Here is an 18,848-nt window from a genome sequence, read left to right as displayed (position 1 = left end):
TTTTTTGAGTTGCTTTGTCTTGCGGTTATTGTATGGCACAGAAAATTATAAAAGAATATAAAATTATAAAAGAATATTCAAAAATCAGGCACAGGCAATGAGAGGCCCCTTCTTTAATGTATCAAAACACATAAACTAGGTTTCTAAAAGTAAGAAAAATTAAAAACAAAACTTTTCCTAAATATTTAAATCAGTAACCATTTATTGAGTACTATGCTAGCAGTGTGCTAGGTGTTCTGAGACAGAGCAAAGTAGCATAAAATAAAGACTGCTAATTTGGTGCTTAGTCTAAACTTGTGCAGGGATGACGTCTTATCAAGAACATAGAAGAAGATTTGAAAAAATGAAGACAAACTATATTCCTTTATGAGAAGACCCAAAAGTGTATCAAAATGTCAATTATTCTTAAATAAATCTATATATTCAATATAATCCAAATCAGAAGATACTGATACATACTACAAAGCTATATTTCAGTTTCAGAAATATACAGGTTGACCAATAAAACAAAATAAAGAGCCTAGGAACAGGTGTATGTTTATGTAATAGTATTAGCATTTTAAACCAGGACTACTCAATGAATGGTTTTTGCATAACTGGTTATCCACTTGGAAAAAAAATAATAAAGGTAAATCTCTATGCCTTAAATACAAAATAAATCCCAGATGGGCTCAAGAGCTAACGACAGAAAAAGATAAACTATGAAAGTATTTAAACACATATAGAAAAATATTTTTATAACTATGATTCAGACAGCCTTCTAAGAAAGACAGAAAGCTAGAAGACAAAAGACCAACAGATTTAAATTAAAATTTAAAAAATTTTCATGAATACAAGGCACCTAAATGAAAATTAAAAGCCAAGTAACATACCAAAAGAAACTGGCAATATATGTAACAAATACTCATCCAGAATTTGTTACATATTTAAAAAAATAAAGAATTCGTACAAATCAGTAAGAAAAAAATAGCTAATAAAAAATAAATAAGCAAAGAACAACACTGATAGGCCAATCACTGGAGACTTATCAATTGCTAACAAACATATAAAACAATGCTCAATCTTTCACCACCAGGAGATGTCTGGAAAACACAAGTTAAAATGAGCTATTCTTTTGCCCAACTTACCAAAATAAATAAATAAAAAGGAACAAACAAACAAAGATAACAATCCACCTAATGTTGGTAATGCTGTGGTAAACAATCACTCTCAAACATCATTCTTAGGAATAGAAAGTCATACAGTCATTTTGGAGGTTAATATTGCCATGCAAATCGAAATTTTAAATATACATATTCTCTGACTTGTTAGTTCCTCTTCTATGTATTTATCATGGGAAAATAACATATGCACCATTAGCCATGTACAAAAATGTTTACTTGACATGGCTTATAATAGTGAAATATTAAAAACAGCCTCCAGAGGAGAGAGTAAAGGATGATAAGGGCAATATGGAATATTATGCAGAAGTAAGGCAGATCTCCATGCGTAGACTTGGAAAGATCTCTGAAATATGTTAAGTTAAAAAGCAAGTTAGAAAACAATATATATAGTATGCTCTCATTTATATAAAAATAAAATCTTTTTTTTTTTTTTTTTTTTTTTTTTTTGGAGACGGTTTCATTCTTGTTGCCCAGGCTGGAGTGGAGTGGCATGATCTCAGCTCACTGCAACCTTCACCTGCCGGGTTCAAGTGATTCTCCTGCCTCAGCCTCCCGAGTAGCTGGAATTATAGGCACCTGCCACCACAGCAGGCTAATTTTTGTATTTTTAGTAGAGGCGGGGTTTCACCATGTTGACCAGGTTAGTCTTGAACTCCTGACCTGGTGACCTGCCCGCCTCAGCCTCCCAAAGTGCTAGGATTACAGGCGCAAGCCACCGCGCCCGGCCAAAATAAAATATTGTATGTAAACATGTACACAGCTGCATAGAAAAAATACAACCCAAAATGAAAAAACAGTGGTTATTCCTGTAAAAAGTAGGAATTGGGTGGTGGTGATTGATGGTGGTGACGTTAGAATATTTTCATATTCTAGTCTATCTAAACCTGTGTCTTTGTAATTCAAAAACTGAGAATGTAGTCATGCTTTACTTGCATACTTAAAAATAGGACTAAAAGTTATGAAAAAGAAAAGCAAGCCAGAAAATGAGTAACTTAAAAATCATGGTTTTGCTTTAATCTGGTTCGTATTTTGACTACAAATGGAAGGTCAGATGACACTACCAGTACTTAAACAAGTTCCTACCCAACTGACATTATGGAACAGAAAGAATTTCTATAAGAAAACACTTCTGAACTGCTCAAGTCCTGTATTTTGACAGAGATTAACTTAATGATCTCACACAATGATTTTTGATAAATTATGGCTCTTCAAAACAGCATATAACTGTACATTATCATACTGTACTGCAAAGTATCAATCTTTTCAGAACACAGCCCTAATGAAAGCAGCATGCTTTGCAGAACCAGTTTCAGGATAAATAAATAAATGCACTGGGAAAAAAAACACCGTTAAATTAAAATCAAAAGAGACATTTAAAGTTTGGGCATTCTTCATTATGGGAAAGAATCTTCCACTTTGAGACTATTATATATCAGAAAAACTCCATCTGTTGTATAATTATCTCTGATAAACGGCCTGATGCTTTGAGCTTCATTAGAGAAAAGGGAAGAGAAAGACACACACAGAGAGAACTGTAAATAAATCTCCCCACCATATTTCACTTAAAACCAGCCCAGCAGGAAGTCATAAAATATTTTTTAATAGGCAATATTTTCTAAATGCTTTACTAGAAGAAACCAGCCTGTTTTACCCAATATCTGGCCTCCTGAAGTAGGCATAGTCTAAAAAAGGGAACACTGGTTTCATTTAGAGATTCTTAGAAATTTAATTGGTAAAAACAAACAAATCAGAAGTTTAGCCGCTTGGTGGCAGTGATACTAAATTTCCAGGGAACAGATTAAGGCTTGTCAGACAGAAATGAAGATATGTAGCCAATGACACCCAATGGATGTTCAAAGACCCAGGGGCAGTCTAGCAAGGACATCTGTTAAAAGGCACTACCATTTTTTAAAAATCCCTGAGGGAGCTACGATATCACCAGAAACCAGTTTCCAAGGAAACGATGGAAATCTCTGTTCAACCAAATTAATTTAACCAGAGGTGGAGTATGTTCTCAAATTTCTATTTTGGGAATCAGTGTCACATTAAAGGAAAATCCAGTCAGCACCTGGAAATGAAGCTTTAGTCATTAAAAATCCTCACTAACATGCCAGTTAATATGGTTCTCACTTTTTCTGTATATTTTATTTTGCTACAACAAAAGTGTGTCTCGGGTGGATGCAGTAGAGAAGAGTAGGAAAAAAACCAGAGTCCCGTATTATAGATGCAAAAGGCCCAGAGCTGAGTTGTGGCCCTGTCTTGGGACTTCAGGAGGGTCACTATCTAAACCTCCGCTTTTCATCTACAGAATAGGAAGGAGAATATTTGCCTTACCTATGCTGCACACTGTCAAGATGATCCTAGGAACATGTGTATCAAAGTACTCCGTAAAACAGGGGTTTACAAACTTTTTCTGTAATAGGCCATTGAGTCTCCACAGCAACTAGCCAATTTTGCTATTGTAGCACAGAAGCAGCCACAGACAATACATTAACAAATGAGTGGGGTTGTGTTCCAATCAAACTTTACCTATAAACACTGAATTTGGAATTTCATGTAATTTCCACATTTCACAAAATATTATTTGATTTTTTTCAGTTGTTTAAAAGTGTAAAAATCATTCTCAGCTTGTGGGCAGCATAAAAACAGGTGACAGGCTGGATTTGGCCTGTTGGCTATAGTTTGTCAACCCCTGTTGTAAACTATAGTTTTCATGTAACAGCTGGTTGCTATTTAATTCTTAGTATGTGCCTCCACAGAGCTCAGAAGACTGCTTTGTATGAGATAGGTACTCTCTAACTGCTAGTTTAGAATATCGGACTGTTTGAAAACAAGTCCATTTCTTGCCATTAGTCTTCCCTAGCAACAGGTATCAGTTCTCTTCCTCTCCTGCCTAGAAAGAAATAGATCAGCCATGACCCCTCCAACACCTCCATTTCCATCCATTATACTAGTGGGATTGGGAAGAAAAATCCAAAAACTCAGGTAGACATGTACATTAGAAGGTTCCCAAACAGGTCATAAATAGGGATGCTCAAGCCTTTAAAAGCGTAACAACAGAAAAGCTGACTTGTATAAAGAGATGAGGGTATTTCCTCATCTTGTGAGAAGTCATCTGTCTGTACTTAAGAACAACCAAACAACAACTGATTCCAGTGTTCTAACTACAACCTGGCACTATCCTTTCTCTCTGCAAAAGTTAGGTCAAAAAACATAACTACAAACCACACTTATTCTCCCTTAGAAAAAAAACTGGAAACTGGAAGAACAGTAAATAGGCAGTGGCAAAAGCAGAAAGAAATGTTTTCTTCTTTTTAAGAGTTTGTCCAACACACCTTCCACTGTATAGCCTAATTTGCATGTAATGTCCTTTAACCATAAATCATGATAGAGAATGGCAGCTATGGTGTGGTGGCAGAGAGTCAGGCCCTTGGAGCCAGAATGCTCTGTGATCTTGGGCAAGATAATCATCCTGTCCCTCCATCTTCACACCTGTGAAATAGATACAATAGGAGTACCTGCCTTACAGGGTAATTATGAAGATGAAGTCGGTTAATACAGTTGATCCTTGAACAAGACCAATTTGAACTGTGTGGGTCCACTTAGACACACATTTTTTTTCAACCAAATACAGATGGAAAATACAGTATTGCCCACATATATGGAGGGCCAACTTTTCATGTAAGTGGGTTCCACAGGGCTGACTGTGAGACTTGAGTATGCGCCGAATCCCCTGTGTATAATGAGGGATGACTGTGCATATAAAGTACTTGGAACAGTGCCTGGTACTAAGTATACTTGTTGTGAGCTGTTATATTATAGCATTTAAATGCTGTAACAAGTCCTTTAGTCACTATTTGAATTTTGTTTACATTATTTTTGGAAAAGGCTTCCAATGGCTAAGCTCCATGCACTCTTCTGCAGACACACACAGTTTGGGACAGGGAGACATATGTTTATGTTCAGATAGAGAAATATCACTTAGAGCTTTTGGATATCTGCTTTATTTATCTGCAGGGAAGTGTATTAAGAAATTCTTTTGGGTAAAAATTAGTCCTGTTTCTAAGTTTTACATACTTCCGTCAATAGTTATTGCTCTATCTGCAGTCTTTTCAAAAGAAAATGTATCCAGACTCTCACTACTTTCTGTTGATATGTTCATAGTTCAAGTTCATGTTGATAGTAAGAAGGTGAAAATAGATTTAAGCAATATCCATTTTCTTGTATATTAGGGGGAAAAAAAACCCTTTCACAAGCCCCCAACAAAATGTAGCACTTCTAGCTCTATGCAATAACAATGGATCCATAACTACTCAATAGTTTACAAATTTCATGGTACTTGGATCTAGCATCCCAAATCCATTTTCCAACAACTGCTACATGTTACTTCTCCACATCTCTTTAGGGGAAGCTAAGAAGAAATCCACAGATGAAATTCTGGTCCCTTGAGGATACTAAAATATCAACATAGGCAATCTCCTGCTGCCTCTTCCACCATCCTTTGCCACCTTGGCAGATCACAGCTAAAAAAATTTGCAAGACGTAGATGGATCAGGCTGTCTAGTGTCTCACCTGGGTCTTCACTGCTACTAGGCAATCACTTTAACTCCCACTGATTTTTAAAGCATCCACCCTGACAGCTCTTAACAAACCCAGGGTACTTTTCTTACCCCATATTCTCAACCCCCAAATCTGGCACACATCTCCTCACACTAGCACAGCTGCTTTCAACCTAGGTGAGGGAGCAAAGCTGACCTGAAAAAGCTTTGCAAATGACATGCCTGTTAACCACTACTTGCTAATTCCTCCCTTCCACCCCAAAATTCCTATGCACTTGTTTGGGAGAATAAACCAGACTCCCAGGGACAGACATGTAGTCAAAAAGGTGACCTCCTTGTGTATTAAGACTAATCTTATTCATTTCTATACTCAGCACTTAACTTAGTGTCTAACATATAGCAGGCACTCAGCAAAGATTGCTAAATGAATATACAAACCACTGAAACCGTTTATTAAATAGTTTATTTAGGTAATCCATCTTATGATCACTAAATCCAAGTGCCTCTTTGTCAGTTTACAGCCTCAGTAGCATTTTCATAATATTGTGACAATATCTTATAGTGACTGAAAACATAGGCTCTGGATCCAAATTCGTGTGTTACAGCATGGGCTTCACTGCCTTGCAATAGCTCTATAACTTTGGGGAGAAAGTTAATGAACCTCTCTAAGCTTTAGTGTCCTCATCTATAAAAACAAGTATAATAAAAGCACCTACCCTAATAGGCTGTATTGAAAATTAAATGTTACCGCATCTAAAGAATTTTGAAGACTGTCTAGAATATAGCAAATGTTTCATAAATATGAGCTAATATTATTATTATCTAAACTGAAATTTGTTCCTTGGCTTTTGTGACCTTGCCCACTATCATTCTCCTCCTGACTTCTTCAGTTGCCTCCTCTATCCTTTTTGCTCCTTAAGTGCAGAAATTTCACTCACAGGTCTAATCTCACTGCTTTTCTTCTTTTTTTTTTTTTTTGAGACAGAGTCTCACTCTGTCGCCAGGCTGGACTGCAGTGGCGTGATCTCGGCTCACTGCAACTTCACCTCCTACGTTCAAGCAATTTCCCTGTCTCAGCCTCCCGAGTAGCTGGGACTACAGGCGCATGCCACCATGTTCAGTTAATTTTTGTATTTTTTGTAGAGATAGGGTTTCACCATGTTGGCCAGGATGGTCTTGATCTCTTGACCTTGTGATCCGCCTGCCTCAGCCTCCCAAAATGCTGGGATTACAGGCATGAGCCACCGTGCCCAGCCCTCCCTGCTTTTCTTTACTCTCACCCTTGGCAAACTCATTTAACACCTATGGCTTAAACTATCATCTCCATGTGGATAAAGCCAATCTTGACTTCTCTCCTCTGAGCTCCAACTCAACCTGCCCAGCTGCATACAATACAAACTTAAGTCATCACCATATCTCCAATTGGCAAATCTCATTTCCCTAGATCTGTAGAAACTTGAGGAATTAGGAAAGAGATTAGCTTCAGAGAGTATAAGTCTAAGAGAAACATACAATGGTTCAAAGCAATGATGTCACCAAAAAGAGAGAAAGGAAATGAAGCTAGTAGAACTAGACATCCTTAATCAGGCTGAAGGTATTCATATTTAGAAAAAAAAAAACCATAGCAGTCTACAGTGGCCGAAACTGGCTAGTAACTTTTGCTTATGATGTGGATTTCCACATATCTTAATGACAGGAAGAGAAAGCATCCCTCTTGCCCACACAAATACTACTCTCTGTGACAGTTGTGTTTCACATTGTGAATTAACTGATTAAAAGTATGAACTCTGAAGCCAAATGCCTAAATTTTTGAATCCTGGTTCTGGTATCTACTAGTTTGTGACCACAGTCAAATTATTTAATCTTTTTGTGTCTAATTCCTCATCTATGGAATGAGTATAATGACAGTATCTACCTCATTGGGTTATCACGAGAAACAATGAGAAAATATGCACGTAGAATAATGGCTCATATATAAAGTGCTCAATAAATAGTAGCTGCTGTTATCTCAGCCTCACATGCATTTTGGCGGCTTGAATTGGTTTGTGATGGCCTGATCCTGGTATGCACGAATCCAATCCAGTTTCCATCAGATGAGATCCTGACCAACCTTTTCCTTAGACCAGGGGTTCTTAACCCAAGGGCCATAATAAGCTGTAGAGAAATTCTATGCAAAATTGGGTATAAATGGATGGTGTATATTTTTCTAAGACAAGGGGCCATAGCTGTCATCAGCTCCTCAATGAGTACATGACCTTGAACAGATTTTTGAAAACAAAACAAAATCTACTGCCTTAGCATGACCACTACCATTTTCCCCATTTTTTTTTCTCCTCTTACATGATTTCTACACCTGCTTTGGCCTCTATTCAATAATTTATAACATTTTAAAAATTCTCTCTTTGCAATGTTATTCCTGTTTAATCCTTTCCACTTTCAATACAACCAAGGTTACTTCTCCAAAGGACTGTAATAATATCACTTCCTCTGCTCAAAAATATGGCTACTGTCTCAAGTCCAAATAGCTTAGCTGGACATTTAAGCCTCTATGTCTTGGCCACGACTTACCCTTCTAGCCTTGTCCTTCATTCTCTTCCATAAATGGCACTAAGACAGTCATTTGCCATTGAGAAACTTCATGCAGCTTTCCCTCCACAGCTCATTCTACTCTGTCTAGTATGTCTCTTCACCACTTTCTATCCATCTTTACCACTTCCTCAGTAAGTCAATGTCCTTCAACAGTTGCTGTCTTTAATATATAAGGACCAACATGGGTGTATGCAAACATCTATCAGGGTTTGTCAAACTCAGCATTACTGGTATTGTGAGATGAATGATTTTTTGTTGCAGAGGACTGTCCTATATCATGTAGGACATTTAGCAGCATCCCTGGCCTCCAGACACTATCAAATGTTCTGGGGCTGTGGGGTGGGAGATCACTCCTGGTTGATAACCACCGATAAACTATAACAAATATATTCAATTTCCCCTTCAAATTCTTTGAGGACAAGGACTATGACCTTGCTTATTTTATATTCTCAATATTACCAAATACAGTAGTTTATGATAAATTTAGGTATTTGTTTTCTGCTAACCTTTCCAAAGTTAGTATACAGAACACACAACATTCTAACCTACTGTGTTTCTAGATATTCATGAAACTTGAAATACTAAATTTCAACTTAGCTTTTATTTATTTTTTTTTAAGAGAGAAAAAAAAAAAGAGACCAGGTCTCACAAAGCTGCAGTGTAATGGTGAGACCATAGTCAGTCCACTGTAACCCTGAACTCTTGGGCTCAAGAGATCCTCCTGCCTCAGCTTCCTAAGCAGCTGGGACCATAACACACACCACCACACCTGGCTAATTTTTTTTTGGGGGGTAGAGAAAAGAGTCTCACCATGTTGTCTAGGCTGGTCTCAAACTCCTGGCCTCAAGCAATCCTCCTGCCTTGGCCAAGCAGAGCTTTTAAAAGGCAAAAATTGCTATGTCATAATATCCCTATAATTTTCAACAAATACTATCAGTTATAGTTGTGCCCTAAAAGAGATGTATGTTTCATGTACCACCAAGGATGCGGGATGGAGGGAAAGAGATGTTATGTTATGACATTATAAAAATTAAGTAGACAATGGGCCGGGCATGGTGGCTCACGCCTGTAATCCCAGCACTTTGGGAGACCGAGGCAGGTAGATCATTTGAGGTCAGGAGTTCGAGACCAGCTTGGCCAACATGGCGATATCCTGTCTCTACTAAAAATATAAAAATTAGCCAGGCATGGTGGCAGGCACCTGTAATCCCAGCTACTCAGGAGGCTGAGGCAGGAGAATCACTTGAACCCAGGAGCTAGAGTTGCCGTCAGTTGAGATGACACCACTGCACTCCAGCCTGGGCAACAGAGTGAGTATCTCAAGGCAAAAAAAAAAAAAATTAAGTAGACAGTGAACTTCTATATCACCTACAAAATAGCATTCCAACACTGAAGACTTACAGAAGAGTAATACCATCTCCTTCTTCCTTTAAATATCCTATGTCCTATGAAGTATAGTGTTTTCTCAGTTAAATGCTTAGAAACAGTCAAGGTCCAGTTAGTGACAAGAGGTAAAGTTTCAATCTAAGGCTCCTAAATTAGGGTTTTAGGGTTAGAATCCCTTACTGGTCCCTTGTTGCACATTAGAAATCCTCTGCAGAGTTAAAAATAACAGATCCCTGGGTCTCCCTCCAGATGAATTAAATGAGAATGAGGGAATGATGCTAAAGATTAAAATTGTTTTAAAAACCTCCAGTGGATTCTAATGTGCAGACATAGGTGAGAGCCACTGCTCTCTAGACTGGTTCAAAACTTCATGTACTTTGACAGTATAAAAGGCTATTTCTTCAGGAATGGCTGAAACTTACTCTCTAACTTGCTGAGCTTGGGCCTTGTATGTGAACACTTATCTTGAATTAAAAGAAGTGCTGTTTTTTCTGGGGTTAGGCATTACCAAGATGCTCATCTAAGGTTCTTAGGCTGCCCTCTCTACCACCCCTAAGAAGCCAGGCACTTACACTCCTCTTTACTCGGTGAAGTTACATTCAGTTCTGTCGGAAGCGGCTGCTGGCTGGGACTAAGAGTTGGCGTGGTTATCGAGGTATTGTTGTTGTCACTGGTGGTCTCTTCGGAAAACAAATCTGATTGGCTGTTACTTGTACTTGGAGCGGAATCATCGTCTGGTTGTTTCTTTTGAAAATCTGAAGAAAAATAGAAAATGAGCTTAATTAAGGAGTTCACAGTCTCTGAGGATTAGAAAACAATGGAAGTTGGTACAAAAATTAAATGCAACAACAGCAATAATAAAGACTGATGGGGGTGATTAAAAAACCATGGGAGTAAAACACTGGTCAAAAACGTTTAAGATTAGTGGAAGGTGACTACAGTTAAAAGTTTTCCAAGGTCCCTTATTATTTAGAAGAATGCAAACATACTGATTTTAACGTTCTGTGCAAAGCCAAAGATGCATGTTAAATATTTAAGAGTAATCAGAAGGAAAAAGGGAATAAACAACAGTTTTTCAAACTTTTTAGAAGGAAAGGTCATGAAAAAGGTAGCAGAGAAAACAGCAGAGTAAACAGAAAACACATAACAAGATGGTAGAAATAAGTATAAATATGTCAGTAATGGTAATAAACAGACTGAACTTTTCAGCTAAAAGAATATTTGGACTAAAGTCCAGTTATATTCAATTTATAAGGAACATACTAAAAACACAAATATGAGAGGATAAACAAAATGTTAAAGTATAGTTAGTCCTCGAACGTCATGGGTTTGAACCGTGTGGGTCCACTTATATGCGGATTTTTTTCAACCAAATGCAGATCAAAAATACAATGTTCACAGGATGCAAAAATCATATATGGAAGGCCTACTTTCCATATACCATGGTTCTGCAGTGCAGACTGATGAACCTGAGTATGCACAGATTTTGGTATATGCAAGGGAGTCCTGTAGCCAATCCCCCAAGTATAACACAATTGTATATATATAAAAAAATGTACCTGGCAAAAAAAATAAGTGAACACGCAGGGCACAGTAGCTCACACCTATAATCCTAGTATTTCTGAAGACTGCAGTGGGAGAACTACTTGAGGCCTGAAGTTTGAGACGAGCGTGAGCAACACAGCAAGACCTCATCTCTAAAAAAGTTTTAAAAAATTAGCTGAGGGTGGTGGCGCACACCTGTAGTCTCAGCTACTTGGTGTATCTCTTGAGTCCAGGAGTAAGAAAGAAAGAGGAAAGGGAAGGGGAAAAGGCAGGAGAAGGGGAATGGAAAGGGGAAGGGGAAGGGGAAGGGGAAGGGGAAGGGGAAGGGGAAGGAGAAGGGGAAGGGGAAGGGGAAGGGAGGACAAGACAGGAACAGAGAAAGGAGAGGGAGAGGAGAAAAGGGAGGGGAGGGGGACAGAGAGAGGAGAGGAGGAAAAAAAAGAATGAAGAAAGGAAAAGGAAAGGAAAAGAAAAACGGGAGGGGAGGGGATGAACAGAAAGCTAGTATGGCTACAGTACTGTCAGAATATGTAGACTTTAAGTCAAAAGCATTATTAGGGGTGAAGAGGATCATTATAAAATAGTAAAAGAGTCTTCTCCAAAGCCACAAAATACTGCCCTCCCTTAGTATACAAGGGGGATTGGTTTCAGAGCTCCCGCATATACTCAGGTTCCACAGTCAGCCCTACTGAACCAACGTATATTAAATACTGGTCCTCCATATACACAGGTTTAGCATCCCATATTTTCAATCCGGGTTTGGTTGAAAAGCTTCATATAAGCAGGCATACAAAGTTCAAACTCATTTTGTTCCAGGGCCAACTGTACTTAAAGTAAAAATGGTTATATTCACAAGAAACTGACAAATTTCCTACAGGGGATGATTTTAATATAACTCTCACACAAAATAATTAATAAGCATACAAAGACCAAGTATCCAACAATTAGATAATGAATTATTTTCTTGTTTTGTTTTCTTTTTTTTTTTTGAGACAGAGTCTCACTCTATTGGCCAGGCTAGAGTGCAGTGGCACGATCTCAGCTCACTGCAACCTCCGTCTCCCAGGCTCAAGCAATTCTCCTGCCTCAGGCCCCGAGTAGCTGGGATTACAGACGTGTGCCACCACGCCCAGCTAATTGTTGTATTTTTAGTAGAGATGGGGTTTCACCATGTTGGCCAAGATGGTCACGAACTCCTGACCTCAGGTGATCCGCCCGCCTCAGCCTCCCAAAGTGCTGGGATTACAGGCATGAGCCACCAAGCCCGGCCAAATAAATTATTTTCAAACACATGGAATATTTATAAAAGCTGATTAAAACCTGGCTAAATCTTGACCACATATCAGAACACAAAGCAAAAGTCTCAACAAATGCCAAAGAATTACTAAGATACAGACAATATTACCTGATCATAGGGCAACTGAGTTAAAAACTGCTGAGAAAAAAATTTATATTTGGAAATATACAAAAGAAAATTTTAAACTCGTGAGTGAAATCAAATTATAAAATTACAAAATACTTACAATAATGAAATTACTACATATCAATATCCAGTGAAGATAAAAATACACGTATATTACCTACACCCCAGTCATTTAATCCCTAGATATATACCTGAGAGAAACTCAACAAACATATTCAAGGAGATAGCAACAACCTTAAGGTCTATAAATAATGGCACAGTCAAACAAACAATGGAATAATGTACATAATGGAAACAACTATTGTCATATGTATCAACATGAATGAATCTCAAAATCATGACGCTGAGGGGAAAAAGTAAGCCACTAAATCACAGTAGATTGTACTGTGCTTATATAAACCTTAAAAACAGTACAAACTCAGATATACTGTTTAGGGATTTGTATGCTTAACTCATTTTTTTTCTTTTTTTCTCTTTTGAGATGGAGTCTCACTCTGTCACCTAGGCTAGAGTGCAGTGGTGCCATCTCAGCTCACTGCAACTTCTGTCTCGCAGGTTCAAGTGATTCTCCTGCCTCAGCCTCCTAAGTCGCTGGGATTACAATCACCTGCCATCACGACCGGCTAATTTTTGTATTTTTGTAGAGATGGGGTTTCATCACGTTGGCCAGGCTGGTCTCCAACTCCTGGCCTCAGGTGATCCGCCCGCCTCAGTCTCCCGAATTGCTGGGATTACAGGTGTGAGCCACAGCACCTGGCCTTAAACCTTTTCAAAGCCCCCAAATATTAGCATAATTTAGAAGAGCAGTTACATCTTAGATTGAGGGAGGGTGGTGTGATGGTGAGAGGCACACAAAAATATCCAAAGATAGGTAATGTCCATTAACAGAAAATTGATCTTAAAATACTCTACAGTGATTAAATGAATAAGGCTACAAGTATAATAGAAAAATCTCAAAAAGAATGTTGAGAGAGAAAAGCAAGCAAGCTACAGAAAGATATACATGGTATAATAATACTTATACAAAAATTTAAAATATGTTAAGAATACCATATATTGTTTATAGATACATGAATGGTAATAATTACAAGATAAAAACATTCAAGGAAATAATATACCAGATTCAGGATAGCGATTACCTCTTTGAGGCCAAGGGATAAGGAGAAAAACGGGTCTTCTATCTTGTTTTGTAATTTTTTATTTCTTAAGCTGTTGGTAGGTATCTGAGTGTGATTATTGTCTATATTCCCTATATATTTTAAAAATCTAATGCTACTCTGTGAAATACAGATTACAGTTTATTATATCAATTCAGAGAAGTACAAGATTCTTATAACTTGACATGGCCTTCAAACCACAGGGAAGTGTTGCTATCATACTCTATAACTTCATCAGAATCACTACCTTTTGACATATTCTAAACGTAAGAATAGCTAGCATTTATGATGCATTTATTATGTGCCAGGCACTGAACTAAATATTTTATGTGTATAACGTATTTATGTTAGTCCTCAGGAAAACCCTAACAACGAAGGTATAAATAACATCATTTTAATGATAAAGAAATTGAGGTTCAGAAAGTTTAGGTAATTTGTTCCAAGTCAACAGCTAATAAGTAGCAAGGACAAGTCCATTTGACAACAAAGCCCATGGTCTTCAATCACAACCACGCCCATGGTCTTCAATCACAACCACAGGATGTGGCACTGTGATCACCAGGATGGGCCAAGGAAGAGACCTCCATGTCAAGCCCCCAGCCGTTTCCAGCACCACTAGTGAGTGCAATGAATGTAGCCAGTTAGTAACTGCTAAGGTGATCAGTGCTCTACAGCCCCCACTACTTCTTTTCTGTGTATTTATTTCTCCTAGCCACTTTCTCGTTCTTCCATGTTTTGACATTTTAAAATGGCTTATTATCTCAGCGTTATTTGTATAGCACCTTCAAGAAAAAGGTACTATATCAATGGAATAAAAATACTGCAATAATGATACTTCTTTTTTATGTCATGTCATCTCATTAGCTCTCCTATGTCAATAATCATTGTGTCCCTCCCATAACCATCTGTCTACCATTTAATTGGAAATGTTATATGACCCTGAAAGAACTGAAACTGAGTCATCACTGTACCATCTAGCACAATCCCCGATGCTTGGAGACAGATGCACACACAGAAACTCACTCACTCAGGCACAAGAGCCCTTTGAAGGTGAAGGATGTTGGTGTCTAAAGACAATAATTAATACCAGGTTCCACCCACACACTCTCCAGCCCAAGCTTGCCATGCTGCTTTGATGCTCAGGTACTTTCAAGTTTTCTTTTGTGAATTGGCAGTTCAAAAACTTCAGGTTTTCTTTTAGAAATCAACAGTTGACACAGTGTACCTTCTTTTAACCCATACTCCTTCTATGCCTTTTCTACACCTGCACAGGGTGATGGTGTCATAACATCATCAGGCTAACATACAAACCCAACTGGCTGCTCACAAAGAGAAGAGTAGAAGCTCTATATATTCTCTGCTTGAATCTGAAAAAGCATCCAGGAATCACAGAATGTTACAACCAGTAATGACTTTAGAAATTCAGCTCAATCGTCTCATTTTACAGACAGAGAAAGCAAGAGCTGAGAAAAGTACTATAATTCACCAGAAATTGAGTTGGGAGTTTTCTAACTTCCATGCCAAAGTCTGTGCAATACAAAGAGCTCTAGCGTGAGACCTGGATTCAAATCCTGACCTTGCTATTTACTGGGCATACAGCTAAAAGCAAATTGTTTAATCTTTTGGGGCCTTCTGTAAAACAGAGGGAGGTGGTTATTTAAACCTCTCAGGAAAATGTGGATTAAATAAGATAATATACATGAAGACCTAGCACATGAGTACTCAACAAATGACAGAATTAAAAAGAAAAGGTATTTTCCAAACTGAAAGAAAGGGGCACTAAGTAAGAGTTATCTTCTCGTTTTGGCCCTGATATTTGCATCACAGTTCTTACTCTCTTAGGCCTTTCTTTCTGAATCATCCAGCATCCAACTTCTGATTACTGCCAAAAAGAAAGAATCTCTCGGAAGTCTACTCCGAAAATGAAGGGCAACAGATTTATATTACATGTAAAGAAGTAAACAACAAAACATGAGGCACAGAGCCTGCCTCCCAGCATTCTACACTAGAGAGCAGTGCAGATGAAAGGTCCAGAAACAGCCACTTCATCTGATTCAGACAAAGTAAAGGTCTGTTCCCTTGATATATTGTATAATTCTCATATAAATGAGAAAACTAGAAATCTCCAAGCTTATCTACCTCTCTAAATGAGAAAAAAACTCAGGAATAACTAATTTTGTAAGTTAGTTGAGTTAATGGTATATCCAAAGGTCTTAAACTTGTCCTTGAATAAAGTTGTGAGTCTGAGAGAGGTATATGTGAATAAAGGTTTTCCAAAGCAAACTGTTACTTGTAAAAACTGAGTTTAAAAACCTTTGCACTTTAATGGGATTACTGTTAAGAGTGAACGCAGCCCAGATCTTGGCAACTTACCTTATTATCATCTAAAGGAAAAAACACTTTCTCAACAAAGATATGCTTGAATCCTTTAGTACCCAGAAACGGAATGTCTCCAGAAGATAAAGTGACCTAATGGTGCTAGCAAAGTCAAAATAACCAGTGAAGTCCCTGGGACTGGCTACTCACATACTCACTGGCATAGTTTTCTCCACTGTTTTCAGAATGATATTTCACATGTCAATCTTCTTACTACAAAATGCACCTAAAATACTGGAAGCACTGTGAAAGCACTTTGTCCTGTCCTGCTTCACAAGTCCATTAACCTGGGCAGTCTCTCTAGAACTACACCCTATCTAGCCACTATGCAATACTCATTTTGATATACACATGCCCCACTGTTTATCTCTCAGATGTACAATGCCGATTAGGCAAGATGCTTAGATTCACAACCCCACTTCTAGATTATTACAATAGTATGTCTTTCAGAATGATTTCTTCAAAATATTTAAAAAGAATTTCGGCTATTTTGCTAAACTTTTTCTCTCACTGAAAACAAATTCATTCTTTCTAATCCTGTTCCATAACCTATTTTTTTTCCTCTTAGCAAGGTATCATGTTTCTTCTTTGTAAAATATAAATGGGTGATCACTAATGAGTACATGGTCTCATTCATTCATAGATACATGAACTAAACCAATCCACTAGTGTTACACATTTTCATTTACCAACCTTTCACTATTATAAACAAGATTTCATTGAGTTTCCTTAAGTTATATAATAGAAGTAGATCAATTGGTAAGAGAGGACGTACATTTTTAAAGCATTTGGTATGTATTACCAAATTCTCTTGGCACAGCACTCTGTGATTTCCCATAGCACAAGACTTACTATGGTATATAAGAATCATCTGTTCACTTGTCAGTCTCCTACATTATTCAGGATCCAGGACAAAAAATGGTTCTCAATAAACATTAACTGGATAAATAAGTGGCCAATGTTTTCCTGTAGAAAGTCCATCACTGGATTACATTTAAAAGTATTTATCAGTTGTTACTTTAAACCCTTCATAAACTGTTTTGTGTGTCTTTAAGGGTACTCTTAGCATCATGTGGGTCGGCATTTCTAAAAGATAGAGTTTCATACCTGTGAATTTCTATTTTCATAATCAGTAAGTAGAGATGAGAAATTCAACTGCATTTGTTCCAACTCACTCATTAAGACTACTTGGGATCACTAATAAGGCTTCTATCATTATTGCAAACACTAAAGCCAGGTATATAGGAAATCAAATTAGAAGTAGAAGAGGAACTAAGAGTTAAGCGCCTCCTATGAGTCAGGCACTCTGCCAGGGGCTTTGCATTCATTTTCTCATTTAGTCCTCAGAATAAACTGGGCAGTAGATGTCATCACCACATGTCAGCAGAGGACAGTGTGTATGGCAAGGTTGGGCAACCTGCTCCCTCCTTAACAAATGCTAGAGCTAGGTTTTGAGACTCAGCTTTATTTGACTCTAATGTTTGTGCTCTTCCCACTACAGCATGCACCACTGAAGCAACCACCTCCCAGCTCCCCAAAATGCAACAGCTCGCAGCCTGCACCCGGTACGCTGCTGGTTCGCACATTTCCATTCTCAGTCTCCAAACCCCATCTGACTACATATCACAGATTACAAATCCATGCATCCACCAGAAGCTTTAGTTTGATATTTCGCACCATAAAATACTTCATGTTTCAAGTAGTCAAATTTTAAAAAACGGAAAAGGTTGCCAGAGGTTTTGTTTCTCAACCCACTTAAAAATAAAAATTCACTTCCCATATCTCAAGAGTTTGGTTCATACAAGGCACTGTATAAAGGTCTCCTTTAACACAACAGGGTTCTGCTCACCATCCCCTCTCTGCCCAATTTATATCCATAATAGGCTACAGCTTCCGTTCATAGAAACATTTCTAGGTTTCTAAAGCTGCATTGTCCCCCACCCCCATCTCAACCACAAAACTTAAATAGCTTATTTTAAAAAGTTACAAAGCCATTAGGAGCCAGCCAATTCATAAATCAGACTTCTAGCCTTCTGATTAAAATCTCAATAAAATTCTGGTAGTTGGATGTTAATCTGGGTTAACAGCCTCAGCAAGAATAAACTGTTTAAACAGGAGTGAGCAAGAACCAATGTACTTACGGACTTGGTCACCTTATGCATATGTTGTAGCTTTAGGGGCAAACTGTGATCTATTGAATGTGGCTAAGTCTACTTAGGTGTCTTTTCATGAATAGTATATCTTCTAGCTTCTTTAAAAAGCAAAGCAAAACACCTTTACCCTATCAGATTCTTACCCAACCTCTCATGGCCATTCCTTCTCTTTAAAAATCAGATTATCTTCTTTTTTTAAAAAATATTTTTATTAATTTTTGTTTTCTTTCAAAAATCATTTTTATTAATTGAAAAAAATCAGACTCTCTTCACTGATCTCAGAATAGACAGACTGAATAACACTGCTCAGTTTTTGTGTGCTTCCTTCTTTTTTTAAAATTTAATTTGAGACAGGGTCTCGCTCTGTCACCCAGGCTGGAGTGCAGTGGCATACACATGGCTCACTGCAGCCTTGACTTCCTGGGCCCAAGTGATGCTCCCACTTTAGCCTCCTGAGTAGCTGGGACTACAGGTGTGTGCCACCACACCCAACTACC

At 37.9% G+C, this 18,848-nt stretch overlaps 2 protein-coding genes across 7 annotated transcripts in view; one reads left to right on the top strand and one right to left on the bottom strand.

Annotated features, from left to right (window-relative positions):
- Positions 1 to 18,848, top strand: part of CCDC167 (coiled-coil domain containing 167) — a 699,343-nt gene that overhangs the window by 101,614 nt on the left and 578,881 nt on the right. The gene's annotated exons all lie outside the window — the stretch shown is intronic.
- Positions 1 to 18,848, bottom strand: part of ZFAND3 (zinc finger AN1-type containing 3) — a 335,360-nt gene that overhangs the window by 81,506 nt on the left and 235,006 nt on the right. For all 3 annotated transcript variants that reach the window (XM_050787813.1, XM_050787815.1, XM_050787814.1), the window contains exon 3: positions 10,270 to 10,452. In XM_050787813.1, the coding sequence (XP_050643770.1) occupies positions 10,270 to 10,452 (183 nt within the window). The remainder of the gene's footprint in view (positions 1 to 10,269; positions 10,453 to 18,848) is intronic.

This window comes from Macaca thibetana, chromosome 4 (genome assembly GCF_024542745.1).
Source record: "Macaca thibetana thibetana isolate TM-01 chromosome 4, ASM2454274v1, whole genome shotgun sequence".
In the NCBI taxonomy this organism is placed as follows: Eukaryota; Metazoa; Chordata; class Mammalia; order Primates; family Cercopithecidae; genus Macaca; species Macaca thibetana.
The sequence above is the reverse complement of the archived record's forward strand: the minus strand, read 5'-3'. Positions and strand labels throughout refer to the sequence as shown.